At 40.3% G+C, this 13438-nt stretch overlaps 2 protein-coding genes and 1 pseudogene across 2 annotated transcripts in view; 2 read left to right on the top strand and 1 right to left on the bottom strand.

Annotated features, from left to right (window-relative positions):
- The window catches only part of LOC138019564 (RNA-binding protein 28-like), a 10644-nt gene extending 2974 nt beyond the window's left edge, over positions 1-7670 (top strand). The window contains exons 3-6 of the mRNA XM_068866410.1: positions 700-1353; positions 1607-2125; positions 5169-5433; positions 6453-7670. Coding sequence (XP_068722511.1) covers positions 700-1353; positions 1607-2125; positions 5169-5433; positions 6453-7356 — 2342 coding nt within the window. The 3' untranslated portion in view covers positions 7357-7670. The remainder of the gene's footprint in view (positions 1-699; positions 1354-1606; positions 2126-5168; positions 5434-6452) is intronic.
- The window catches only part of LOC138019566 (uncharacterized skeletal organic matrix protein 7-like), a 22749-nt gene continuing 16976 nt past the window's right edge, over positions 7666-13438 (bottom strand). The window contains exons 3-5 of the mRNA XM_068866413.1: positions 9515-9818; positions 8734-8954; positions 7666-8118 (exon numbers count right to left, since the gene is read on the bottom strand). Coding sequence (XP_068722514.1) covers positions 7827-8118; positions 8734-8954; positions 9515-9818 — 817 coding nt within the window. The 3' untranslated portion in view covers positions 7666-7826. The remainder of the gene's footprint in view (positions 8119-8733; positions 8955-9514; positions 9819-13438) is intronic.
- The window catches only part of LOC138019024 (uncharacterized), a 4034-nt pseudogene continuing 2098 nt past the window's right edge, over positions 11503-13438 (top strand).

The raw sequence follows: 13438 nt of genomic DNA, 5'->3' as shown, positions 1-13438 counted from the left end.
TTGGGCATATCTTGTGTGTTTAAACTGAAGGCAGACCTGGCCGGTGCAGTTGCTGGGTAGATAGGGCACCAGGATGGTATGCAGGAAACTTGGCCTAAAATGCTGCCTGGCCAACAACTATAATATTATGCATCTTGGGTAGTCCCTACAACAACTCCAACACACACACTTTGCACATGTTGCACCGGTAATTAAAATTTTTACTTGTTGACAAATTTTCAAACTAGTTTGTTTTTATACTTTCCTTTGTCCTATAGATCTGAAACAAAGAAAAGTAAAGAAACAAACTAGTTTGAAAAATGAATTCAAAAATAAGGTTTACTTGAATTGTTTTATTGTTCTTACATTGTATCGTATTGTCTCTGTTACCAAATACTCTTAGACTACAAAATATCGCGTTTCTGATTGGTCAATGGCGAATGCATAAATAGGTTATGGAGTTCAAAAAAGAGGCTATAGTAGCTATTGGTAATTAAATAGTCCAGAATCCTATGCTTATAATAGCTCCAACTGTAAGCTTAGTTTTACTGTAGATGATGAGGAGACCTTTGTGTTGTTTTCCAGGAAGCCTCTGCATCTCCAACACATGTGTTCTGCATTTTTTTCTTGTTGTTCTCATTCAGATTTTTAATGGTCCAAATAACTTATAATGATTGTGGTAAGTTGCAAGCTTTCCAATGTTGATTTCGACTTTTTTAGATGTCCAGGAGGATGAAACAATTACAGCTTTGGACCCAGAGGATCAGGTAGAGGAGCCATCAGCAAGGAAACCAAAATCACAAAGGAAAAATACAAAAAGTGATATTGGAAGGACTGTAGTAATAACTGGACTTGCTGATGAGCTTAAGCCAAACCATATCAGAAAAAAGTGCCGTAAGATTGGGAAAGTTGAAAAAGTTACATTTCCAGTGGAAGGCAGAGAAAAAGCAACAGCTTTTGTGGTCTTTGAATCCCACAAAGATGCAAGAGTAGTGGTGAAAAAATTGTCTGGGAGAATATTTAAAGGCAATACCATTGAAGCTGTACTTCTTTCAAGAGAGGGAAAGATGCCAAGTCAAAAATCTTTGAAGAAATCAAGAATTATTGTGAGAAACTTGTCCTTCAAGTGCAAAGAGGAGGACTTGCAGAACTTTTTCTCCCACTTTGGACAGATCATTAATGTGCATATCCCTACCAAGTTGGATGGAGAAAGAAAGTGCCGTGCTGGTTTTGGATTTGTGCAGTTTTCTAACTTTTTCGAGGCTGCCAAGGCCATCAAGGAGTCAAACATGAAGAAGATTTTGGGCAGACCTGTTGCTGTAGATTGGGCTATGGAAAAATCGGTTTATGAGATGAAAAAGGGACTTAAAGAAGGTTTGGACACTAAATTTTGCTTACTACAGGGTCTTATAATTTCTCATGGATGGACATGAAGCAAACTAAATTACCTCACCCTCCCCCTCCCCCCCCCCCCAACCCCTCTCCTTCAACTCTCATTTTCAACACACACCCATCCCTTGCCATGAATGGTCTGCTCAGTTCCTTTTAGTAGCCTGAAGTTATGCTCAAATAAGCTGGTAAACTAAATGTCTGCCCCTGATTGCTTTTGTGTGACTTTCGTAAACAGATGAAAGCAAACGTGAGGAGAATGAAGAAGAGGTAGATGAAGCTGAAAACGTGGAAAGGAATTCAGCAGATGAGCAAGAAGGGGATACTGAAGCTGAAAATGTGGGAAAAAATTCAGCAGATGAGAAAAAAAGGGATAGTGAGGATTTGTCAGACAGTCAAAATGACACAGAGACTGACAGTGACTCAAGTGGAAAGGAACATGACCACTCTGATAATGAACAAGAAGAAGAGGGTGAAGAGCACAAAGATGAACAACAACACAAACACACTATGGCAACACAGCAACCAAAGCGAGTGTCTGATGTAAAAGAAGGCAAAACTTTGTTTATCCGGAACTTGTCATTTGATACCAATGAAGAGTCACTTTGTCAGTTGCTGGAGCAGTTTGGTGAGATGGAGTACTGCATAGTGTTGGAGGACAAACGAACCGGTCACAGCCGAGGAATGGCTTTTGTGAAGTTTAAATCAATGGAAAGTGCTGAGAAATGCCTTGTGGAAGCTGGGGACCAAGGCTCAGGTAAGGAAATTTAGAATAGAAGTCAGCCACGTCTTAAAACCGGTCTGGTGTCTTTTCTTTGTTGGTAGTCACAAATGTGCATACCCCACGGATATTAAAGTAATCTCCGATCAGGTGAAATCACTTATATTCTCTCCATTATTTCCAGACTTCCCTGCCCCGAGGGGAACTCATATACTTTCTCAACCTTCACAATTACCTGCGAGCGCGCTAGACCACTCGGCTACCGTGACACACTTTCGTTATTTAGATGAAAGCAAACATTTAGTGTGGCCATGATTGATTCAGTATTAAACTATTCGATAAAGTGGACAGGTGCTTTTTCTTTGAGAAAGGCAAGCTTTAAAGGTAAGGAAAATTGTCTACGTTATTTCTAGATCTTGCTTCGTACTTGTGTGTTCCGCTGTGAACATTATTTTGCATAGAACGAATACTTCATTAGAAGTATTTTGCATAGAGCGAATACTCCAATATTTCTTGGGAACCAGTTTGTTCGCCGTTTTGACGTAGAAAGAAAATGGGTCCCCCATCCAAGTACTAACCTTATTTGGGGGAGCTTAACTTCAGCTGACACTTGGGCTAGCATCAACGATTGCGGATCTTTCTGTTAAATTCGCACATATATTTTGTCGAACTTTATAACACTTCAAAGAAAAAAACAAAAGCAAACTAACAAAAACCCGGTATCTTGCCGACATTTTGTCACAGACGCATCCTTTGTTTCGTGAGTTGTCAGTATTAAACACGCAAGGTAACTTGATCACAGGCGGCCGCTAAAATCGATGTCACTTTCGTTTTTACGATCTTACTTGTACGACCAAAAGTACGATAGAAAATTAAACTCTGATTGAACGTAAAAAAAATCACCCGAAATATTTTTCGCTGATGGCAAATTGTTTTATTCTCGATCGACACTTCCTAAGGGCCGATTTACACGGTACGACTTTGTCGCATGCGACAACGGCTTACGACAGGCCCACGACATGATTTGCGATTGCTGTGTGCGTCAGAAAAAATGTCGTAGCATTTTAAAACATGTTTTAAAACGCTGCGACAATCGTAAGTCATGTCGTAGGCCTGTCGTGAGCTTGTCGCATGTGACAAAATCGTATCGTGTAAATCGGCCCTAAAAGTTCCTTCTGCTCTCCTTAAAAACTACATATTAATATTTATTTACTTTTGCGTCAATATTTGTTTTGCATAAAGCAGGCTAGCAAAATCTGTACCTTGCTTAGTTCGCATTTTTGAGCGTTAAAAATATAATTTTTGGTCGTATGTGCCTGACAGCAAGTCGCATATTTTGACGTCCCCCATCCAGATACTAACCCCGCCGGAAAGGGATAACTTTAGTAACATTGGTCTTAGAAAGCTGTCAGAAGCTCAGAGTACACGCTTAAGCTTGTGGTGAAAAAGAAGTTGTAAATGATGAACATGTCAGCCTTGAAACCAAATGTTTCTCAATTTCCTTTTATTTTCTTCAATCGTCCTGGGTTTAGTATTTTACTGAACCACATGTCTTCTCAGGGGGTATCTAGCAAAGATGTCTACCATAGCACCGTAATGAGTTACGATACCAAACAGGATGAGAAGTTATTGAACTGTGATTTGTAGTAAGCTTTTCGGATGATTTAAGGCTGATCTTGTAATTTTTGGATGAACGGAGTTAAGGAAGCAAGCAAAACTGTAGGATTTGAATAAAGTCTCCTTCCAAAAAATAAATAAATAAAAAATCCCGTATCCTGATAACCTGCTAATAGGGCTTCGTTGTTTGCATTTGCAAATTTAGTAACATTAATAATGAGTTTTTACAACAAAAAAATTCAAGTTATATTACAGATTTATCTTTCTGGTAATCTCTCGCCATTTTCCGAAGTTTACATGTACCTGTACTTGACGTTGACTGTAACTGGACAATTTGTGTTAACTGTTTGCGCATTCCACGAATACGCCCTTGAAGGCGGCCTGTTCTTCTAAAGTTTCTGTAGTCCCGATTTTGTCAGAAATTGACCCATTCCTCTCATCCGCTCAGGCATGGGATCATTCGCCAATCTCCCAATTTTGTCAACTGCACATAATACAAAGTTAATTTTTGGGTGGAAGAACTTTAGTTTTGTGTGAAGGGTTTTTGGGAGATGGATGGTCTTAACAGACTGTTAACCGAGAATGAGTGTACCCTTGATTACACATAAACAAAACTGATGTTAACTTAAAACCTTTAGTTAGGGGCTTAAGGTGGCTTACTACAGTTTTCCGGAGAAAAAGATCAAGATTTTGAAATCTGTGAAATTAAAGCAACAAATAAATGCAAATCAAGGGAAAAATTTTCCCCTTAGAGGCGTCGATTATAAACAGGATTCTTCGATGCCGCTTCACGTTTAGCCAAACTTAAACCCATCCGTTCCCGAACGGGGTAAGCAATTTGTTTGGAAATTTAGACGATCCGTTCGAATTTCAAGATCGTGTGTTCCAACAATCATGCAAACCGTTCGAACATTTTAGCAATTCGTTCGAACGATTTTAAAAATCGTTTGTTATCCGTGCAGTGTGCGAGCGTTTTCAGTCGTTTAACAGAATCCAAAGTGTCCGTTTTGCCGTTTGTGACCGAACTCCTCAAGGGGGGAATGGAAACTAGACATTGTTGCAATAAATAAAGCATGAGAAGAATTAACTGAATTAGAAAATTGTTCATATTTTAGCTCTAACCAACTGAGCTATGAAGCCACTGACGTTGGATATATTTTTATATCATTTCATCGTTGATTCATTGCTCACGGGAACATTAGAACCCACAAATGACCAGCTCCCAACGTCAGTGGCTTCATAGCTCAGTTGGTTAGAGCGTCGCACCGGTAACGCGAGGTCACGGGTTCAAATCCGGTTGAAGTCCTGCAATTGCGTTCACAACTGCGAAGATCATAGCTTCACTTGATTATTATTATTATTATTATTATTATTATTATTAAGTTATATTACCTATTTACAGTTACTGCGCATTTTTAGACAACCGCAAAGTTTCATCTTTGACTGTGAGTATATTTTTTAGGTCTTTCTTTAGATAACTTTAAATTGAACATTACTAAAGCTGTGACTCGGGGAAAGGCAGCGGAACTCGCCAAAGAAAAGAAAGTAGAAGGGAAGAAGGTCAACAAAGACAAACGTAACTTGTACCTTGCGAAGGAGGGTCTGATTTTAGCAGGGTCATCTGCAGCTCAAGGATTGTCAAAGGGTGATTTGCTGAAAAGACAAAATGCTGAAAAGGAAAAGAAAGCTAAGCTTGCAGATCCAAACTATTTTGTCTCTCCAACCAGGCAAGTAACATCATCCCTTATTCAGAATGATTTTACAATAAAATGGTTCACGAATTGAAATTGGGCCCTTTCGTCCTGACTTGAAAGGAGCCTGCTATCACCCTCGAAAATATTAGCATGGTTACAAAGCTACAATAGTTTGGCATTCGGGGAAAATTAGGGTGCGTTCGATTGACCGTATTCCGAAATAGGAATACATGGAATAGAAGTTAGAAATCCTTCGTTTTAACGGAGATTCACATTAAAATTGTCAAACACCTGCTAAATTGTTATTTTAAACATATTTTTATTATCCTTTTTGCTTCAAAACGCCAGACATACCGTTTCAAATTAATACTCCAAGTGTTCATATCCGGAATAGGGTCAATCGAACGCGGCCTTAGTTTCTCCGTTGTGTGTGAGTGTTTGTACGCTCTCACTTGGCGTTTAACCCGAAGAGTCTTCGGACGGGGTCAACTGGATGGCCACTGCGTTACCTGAGGAAACGTGCAATGAATTCCAACAACTTCGTCTTGTCAAAGACAAATTTTTTAATAACGAACCTAGTTTAATGACCTGACCCCCACGCATCTCCTGTAGCTCAGTCGTAGAGCATCTGAACGAACAAGTCATCGGAAGGTCATACTTCTGTTCAGGAGCACTCGCATTTTTCCGAGCATCCCCGAGTGACCATCTACAAAAAATTACATTGTTTCACGAATTTTCGAATTTCAAACGTAAAATTCCACTTGTAGCAGTGTGCAAAATGGCTGTTATCTGAACCACTGGAGTTTAATGGCCTACATTTACACCGGTTTTTTCTAGCTTCGTGGTAGGTTAATTGCTAGGTCAGGTTCAACTCCAAGGAGCCCTAAAATTTTCCGCGTATTCCCGAGTTGTCATTGATTATTACAGTGAGAGTGCCGAGGGCAGGTCTCGCAAGGACTAATCGAGCCCTCCCCACTCACGTTCACCCACGCTTAGAACCGGCTGCATGCAAATTATTATGTCGTGACAATTCTTTTGTTTTTTTTTTTTAGACTTTGCGTTCGAAACCTTCCACTTAACGTTGGCGATAATAAGCTCAAGGAAATCTTCAGCACTTCCACAGGAAGGAAGCTGCACGTAAATAGTGTTCTCATCGTTAGAAGTAAGGATCGTATGGATAGCGCGGGCCGGGCGCGATCTTTGGGATTCGGATTTGTGGAATTTAACAACCATAACGATGCGTTAGCGGCTCTACGAGCAACCAATAACAATCCAGATATCTTTGGCGCGGATCGCAGGCCGATCGTGGAGTTCTCTTTGGAAAACAACAATGTTGTTAAAGCGAAGAAGCGCCGACTAGACAAGGGTCGTCACCAGCAGCGGCAGGTTGAGGAAGAGCATGCGAACACTGAGAAACCTAAGACGAATAAGGAGAAAAGACTGGAGAAGAATATGAAGCGAAGAGAGGCGCGGCAACGAAAGAGAGAAGCGAAAAAGAAACGAAAGTCGGCAGGTCAGAAAGCTGCTGATGAAGACAGCGCGGTAAAACATTTTAACAAGGATGGAGAAGGAAGTAGTGCAAAAAGAAATTCGTGGAAAGCGAAAAGAGGAAAAAATAATATTTCCACCGAGTTGCCAGGGCCACGAAAACTCGATAAAAATGATCGTCAAAGCAGAAAACAGTTCTCTTCTATCCCTTCAAGCCCACCAAGCAAAATGAAAGAAAGCTCACACAAGCAGAAAAATATGCAGACAACTGGCTGGTCATCTCTTTCCTCGAGTGGTGTTGAGACATTCAGCTCGGTGAGTAAAAAGAGGAAAGGAAGGAGACGAAAAGAACAGGACAAGATAGAAGAATCGAATTTCTCAGACTTGGTAAACAAATATAAGAAAAAGCTGTTTGGGGAGAACGATGGCGAGTCTCCTGCGAAACGCCCTCGTTGGTTCGATGATTGACCCAGTGACTATGACTGATTTATGTCGATTATTCCCCAAAGCGCGATTTCTTTTTAATTACGTAACTTGTTCCTGCATTTGATGCAGAAGAGTGTGCAAAAAACGTATGAAAGTTATATGAAGCTTTGCACCTTCTAAGCAAACAAGAAATGGAAAAATGGTTCACCTGATTTTCGAGCGAATTAAAATTATTCAGCTACGCCTTAATTCCTTCATTGCTTTTCTGGCACACTCTAAAATTGTAAGGCATTTTGGTAAAACGGTCTTGTAAAAAACACTGCATTTATTCATAAATGTGAGACAATCCGATCATTGACCATGGCATCTTTATTTTCGATTAAACTTTTAACTCTTGTCACATTTTTCTGGTGAAATGAACAAGTCGTTTTCCCTAGAGAACAACTAATTTCACTACATCTAATGTAATCCAAAACTTATTTTCCGGTATAATTCTTCTTTGGAGCCTCTGTTCACAGAATCTTGAAATTTCGGTAGTAAATCACGTTTTTGTAGCCATTGGCAACCAAAACACCTCCGTGTTTTTTGATTGGGTAGCGTGGGTTGAATGAAGTCACCAAGGTGCCTTTCAAGTACACCTTGACCTCCCCAGCAGGGGTGTCGTTGGACACTACCACCTTGGCAGTGAACCATTCTGCTCCTTTGGGAGGACCAGTAGGGCATGATGATGATTTAGCACTGTCAAATTTAGGTTGGCCCTTGAAGAGGTATCCAGTCTGGAAACATCCCCCGGCGCTGTGAGGCCTGACAAAAAGAAGAACGAAATTGATTATTTCCTAAATACTACAAATAATCGTTTCAGTTCCAATAACAGCAAACGCCAGTCTATTTTAGTCCTCAACTGGGAACACTTTGGGAATGAAAGAGTGACCAATCTCTGCATCGGTTTGAAAACAAGTGATTTTTGACGAAAGTTTCTGCCTCTGCAGTTTTTGACTCGGTGGATGTGAAATTTCCACTGAAACAGGGTTAGTGTGCGAGTGAGGATGAAGTTGCTTTTGTTTTTTAAGAAACTCTTGCGTTATGAGTGACAGCAACATGGAATCTATTAGATCGGCGTAGCTGAACCACTACTACAGATAATTTCATGTGGAGGTTAATTTCAGGGTATGGATGGAATTAACTGATAGCTAAGATTCGGCCCAAATTTTAACTGTTAGCTGAGAAACGATGTGTTTTTTTAACTGATAGCTGAGAATTTTTTAAATTTCAAAACGCCTCTTTTCGGGTGATCGTTATCGAGTTCTCAAGTGCGTTAGTAGGTTAGCCCCGTATTCAGGTGGCAGAAATCCTACGTTATTGGGTTCGACTAAAAGTCGATTGTGCGAACTAAATAACAACTAAGACGCCTTTGTAAACCTGAAGTAGACGAAATCATAGTTGTCCTCATCTTCTGCATTAAAAAACAGCCCCAGGTGTCCGAAGTTGACATTGTTGTTTCCTATGAAGTTGTACAAGTCTGCTGTAATCTCGTAAGTCGTGTTTCTACCATCGCTTTCAAAGGCCACTTGACAGAAGGCATCTTGTGGCCAATTTCCATCGCCAGCATCCATTTTGACATAACCAGGAAACTCAACCACCTGAAAAATACTCTTTGATGATCGGCCTTTTCATAACGAGTAAATGGGATAAAAGTTAGAAGCACCACTAAATTAACAAAAACTGACGGAATCTCTGAAAAAACTGCTACCGTGGAGTGTAATTATAGTCGTTCTTAAAAACCGGAATTAATGTTCTTGATTTTTCTTTGCTGCATCACAGACCTAAAAAATATTAATTTGTATAACAACGAGTCAGTTTTCAGACCAATAAACCTTACTCCACCATAACCGCTTCATTTGAAATGCTGCTGTGTATGAGTTCAAATGAGGCATTTTTACCTCTCTCATTACCGGGGAAATAATTCCTCAGTCTGTGGAGTTTTAGAGACTTAGAGTTAAGAGACAAGATGGGCTAATTTAAATCGATGCCAAATTTGAGGATAATTTTGGAATAAACGAAAAAGGAGTGACTTGCGAAAAAATACTATGAAACATTTTTAAGGGAACATGATATATATTGGGGATGATCATTGTCAGCCAGCCTTTTTATTCTTCAGTTTATTTAGTGCTTTGAAGATTTCAACTAAAGGGGACTTTACCTCCTTGCATCTTTTGGTAAAGGAAAGTTGACGTGCAGTTTGGAACTTCCGGAAGAGTATCACGTTTTTGTAACCATGGAAAATGAGCACTCCTCCTCGTGACCTCGAAGCGAAATACGGCTTGAATGTGGCCACCAGGACCCCACTGTGATACACTCGGGCGGTTTGGTCGTTGACCGTAACTGAAAATGGGAACCACACACCGCCCTTCGGGGGACCATTAGGGCAGGCTTTGGACTCTACAAAGTTCGACTTTCCACCGGACATGTAGCCTGTCTGATAGCAGCCAGACGTACTGTGGGGCCTGGAGTTGAAATTGTAGAAGAAATACTTGCTTAATGATGGATGGACGTTTACGCGCTATTATTTGTCTTTCACGGTCAATGGTTTTTGGTTGAATTGGTGTTCTTGTACAGCGGCTTATATGTATGCACATGCGCATTGCAGGCCATTTCAAGTGCATTATTTCTAAGTTCTTTTGCAGTTTACCGTAGGGAAACGCAATGTTCCTCTCCGTTGTATCAGTTATTACGAGGTTTCGGTTGAGTGAACAATTAATAATTATTCCATGAGCCTGTTGGATATGAGATGGTAAATAGCCAACGAGGCATGTATCGCCGAGTTGGCTATCACCAATCTCGTATCCAATAAGGGCGAATGGAATAATTGTTTTATTAAATTCTCAACCTTTAGTTTTGCTAAATTTTATTTTTAAGTTTAAGAAACGACCGGAAAGTGATTTTATGCTGAGCGACATTTGCCACAATCATTTCCATATGGGGTCAAACGCAGGTATAATGGCTGATAACCGATATCCAATGAACCAATGAGAAAGCTAGAATTGCATTATCCGAGGTTGAGAATATAGTAAAAAGAAGTATCCCGGTTTCCAGGCAGTTACAGGGCAATGATTGGAAATCGGATCAGAATAAATTGGCCGAAAAAAGGGCAGCTTTTGCAATACAAGGTTAGCACTAAGCCCCTTTCAAATGGGATCAGAACAATTACAGGCCAATTTCTGTAATTCCAATAGTTTCTAAAGGTTTTGAAAAATTTCTTTATAACCAACTTTATCATTATCTAAATGATAACAAATTGCTGTTAAGCTGCCAATCAGAGTTCTGCTCCTTACATAGTACTTTATCAAAATTAAGCCTTTAAATTCAACATATGGACTGCGATCTAACGACGGAATACTGCTATCTCATCCGAATTTTAAAACTTTAACAACCCTGGGCGACCGTGCTTTCGTTGCTTCGGCGCCAAAACTTTGGAACAATTTATCTTCAGATATTAGAATGGCCAAATCTGTTGACACTTTTAAAAAACTTTTAAAGACGCATCTTTTTAGTAAGGCTTTTTATTCTTAGTTAGCTTGGCTTTAAATATTTTATACAACACATGATGTAATTAGTATTTATTATTTGTTATTTTATTCCATGTATTGTTATAATGCGCAGTTGATCATCTCGCCATGGAAACTGCGCAATATAAATTCGTAATTTATTATTATTATTATTATTATTACTTTTTCGGATCATTTTGCTTGAGGCGACAGATGATTGGTCAGTTAACATCGACAGTGTTTTTTTTTTAATGGCGTTGTTTTCACTGACCCCACTAAGGCATTCGACACCATTGATCACGAGATTATTTTGGGTAAGATATGTTGTAGTTGAGTATTGACCAGGCAGCTATTAGGTGGTCCCTGTCGTACTTAAAAGCCGACCCCAATGGCAAACTATCAATTGCCCGGACTCTCAGTTGCGGTGTACCGCAGGGCAGCATACTGGTTCCTTTACTATTTTTAATTTGTATTAACGATCTCCCCAACTGCCAGCGGGACGCTGCATTAAGGATGTTTGCTACGATACTAATTTTATTATCTGCTAAGACGTTAATGGAACTTAAGCTAGCTTTAACTCACTGAACTTAATAACCTCAGCTGTTGGCTGAAAGCCAATAAACTTAGTTTAAATGTTGCTAAAATGGAGCTAATGATAATTGGATCACGGCAGAGACTGAATGCTCAATGTGATGACGTTGAGATCAGAATCGATGACCAAATGATCAAGAGAGTTGATCATACTAAATCCTTGAGTCTTACCATTGATGCTCAACTTTCATCAAGCAAACACGTTGAAGAGATATGCAAGAAAGTCTCTTCAGCTATTGGCGCCCTTAAACGTGTGCGACCCTTTATATCAATGGAAACGCTTTAATTCTACCTCCTCGTTTGCATATTCGAGATAGTAAAGATCATATTCGATGCGTAGTAAAGATCATTACAGCGTTGTGATTCACTTGAGATCGTCCGCAGATTTTTTACTCGTAGTAAAATCCACAGAAATCTTCTGCATCGTTTACCGGAGGTACCTTCTGATTACAAACGAAAGTTTGTACATGGTTACGGTGTGTATTGTGATTGAAAGTTTAGCTGAACAGATTTGTAATCTTGTTTATCGCGGTCATGTCATTAGACCATGCGACCGCCGTTACAACTGCCGACGAAAACTGCATTGTTGTACAAGTTGATGTACATGATACAGCATCACCTGCTGGTGCAGCAGGGGAAAAACAAACCCGAAAGGGAAGAACGGCTGAAAAGCGCTCTAGTTCGGCCAGTAGCGTCAGCAGTAAACAGGCTGGAGGGAAATCCTCGAAAGGTCTACACGATGAGGCGGGAAATGTCTTGCCGACACAGTCAGGTGCTGTCGCTCACTGAGGATGAATTAGCGGCTAATTCATCCTCCGTGTTGGACGATATCTTTGACATAAAGCAACAATTGAAAGAGCTCACTGGTTCTCTAGCACAAATAACACCAGTCATAACGGAGATTAAATCGGCTTACGACAATTACAACCAGGCTGTTGATTTGTGACGGCCATGACAGTTGGGACAATGAGTCCGTGCTAGACCCGACAGCAGCTGCTCCTCCACAAAAGCAGTTCAAGACACTCCTGACGACGACGAACCGCCGAGGAAAAAGCAAAGGAGGATTCTGGTGTGCTAAATAGTATGGCCAAAGTGGTAAACAAGCCACAACAGGATGGGGAGAATTAGACTCTGAATTGTCAGAGCTTGTGAAACAATTTCTCAGTAAGGGCGTGAGTAAAGACGCCAGCGATGAATTGCTGGATAAAAATCTAACACCTGGCAACTGCACCCGCCTAGAGGTTGTACGAGTCAACCCAGAGATATTTAACTCAGTCAGAAAAGAGATCGAAATGGAGGACGTGATGCTCCAGAAAGCCCAAAAAAACCCTATTAAAGGGAATAACTGCAATTACCAGACTTTTAGATGATTATATGAAGGCTGAAAAAGGCCAAAATCCTTTGCCCACCATGGAAGCATTTCACTCTCATGTGATGCTTCACATGAAATAGACCTCAGAAGGAGAACTTAAGGGTGACATTAAAACAGAATACCGACTACTCTGCATTGACCAAAAGCCAGTTGAGGATGGCCTGTTGTTTGGCACTGAGCTTGGTAAGTCAGTGAAAGATTTGACAGAAGCCAGTAAAGTTACTTCTAAAGTAACAATCAAGCAGAAGCGACCTCATGGTAGTGGTCAGAACTTTCTTGGGAGGTCAGAACAAAGAAGACATTTCCCTTTTTTAGGCCGGGGCAGAGGCTCTGTTGGCAAACAGAGGGGCGGCTACAAACATCCGCCACAGCAAAGTCAACCCCAGTACCAGCCTCGACGATAGTCAGAAAGACAAAGGAAAAGTCTGTAAATAGTCTTCAGGTAAGACCAATTACTAGTGGTAAACCTAGGTTGCAAGGTGGAAAAACACTGGTCAATGAACAAATTGTGCAAATGGAATGGACAAAGATCACATCTGACAAAGTAATTTTGGACATTGTCAAGGGTTACCACATTGATTGTATTTAAGTACCCTTTCAGGATCATCCACCTAAG

The sequence above is a fragment of the Montipora capricornis genome, chromosome 10 (assembly GCF_036669925.1).
Source record: "Montipora capricornis isolate CH-2021 chromosome 10, ASM3666992v2, whole genome shotgun sequence".
Classification (NCBI taxonomy): Eukaryota; Metazoa; Cnidaria; class Anthozoa; order Scleractinia; family Acroporidae; genus Montipora; species Montipora capricornis.
The sequence above is the reverse complement of the archived record's forward strand: the minus strand, read 5'-3'. Positions and strand labels throughout refer to the sequence as shown.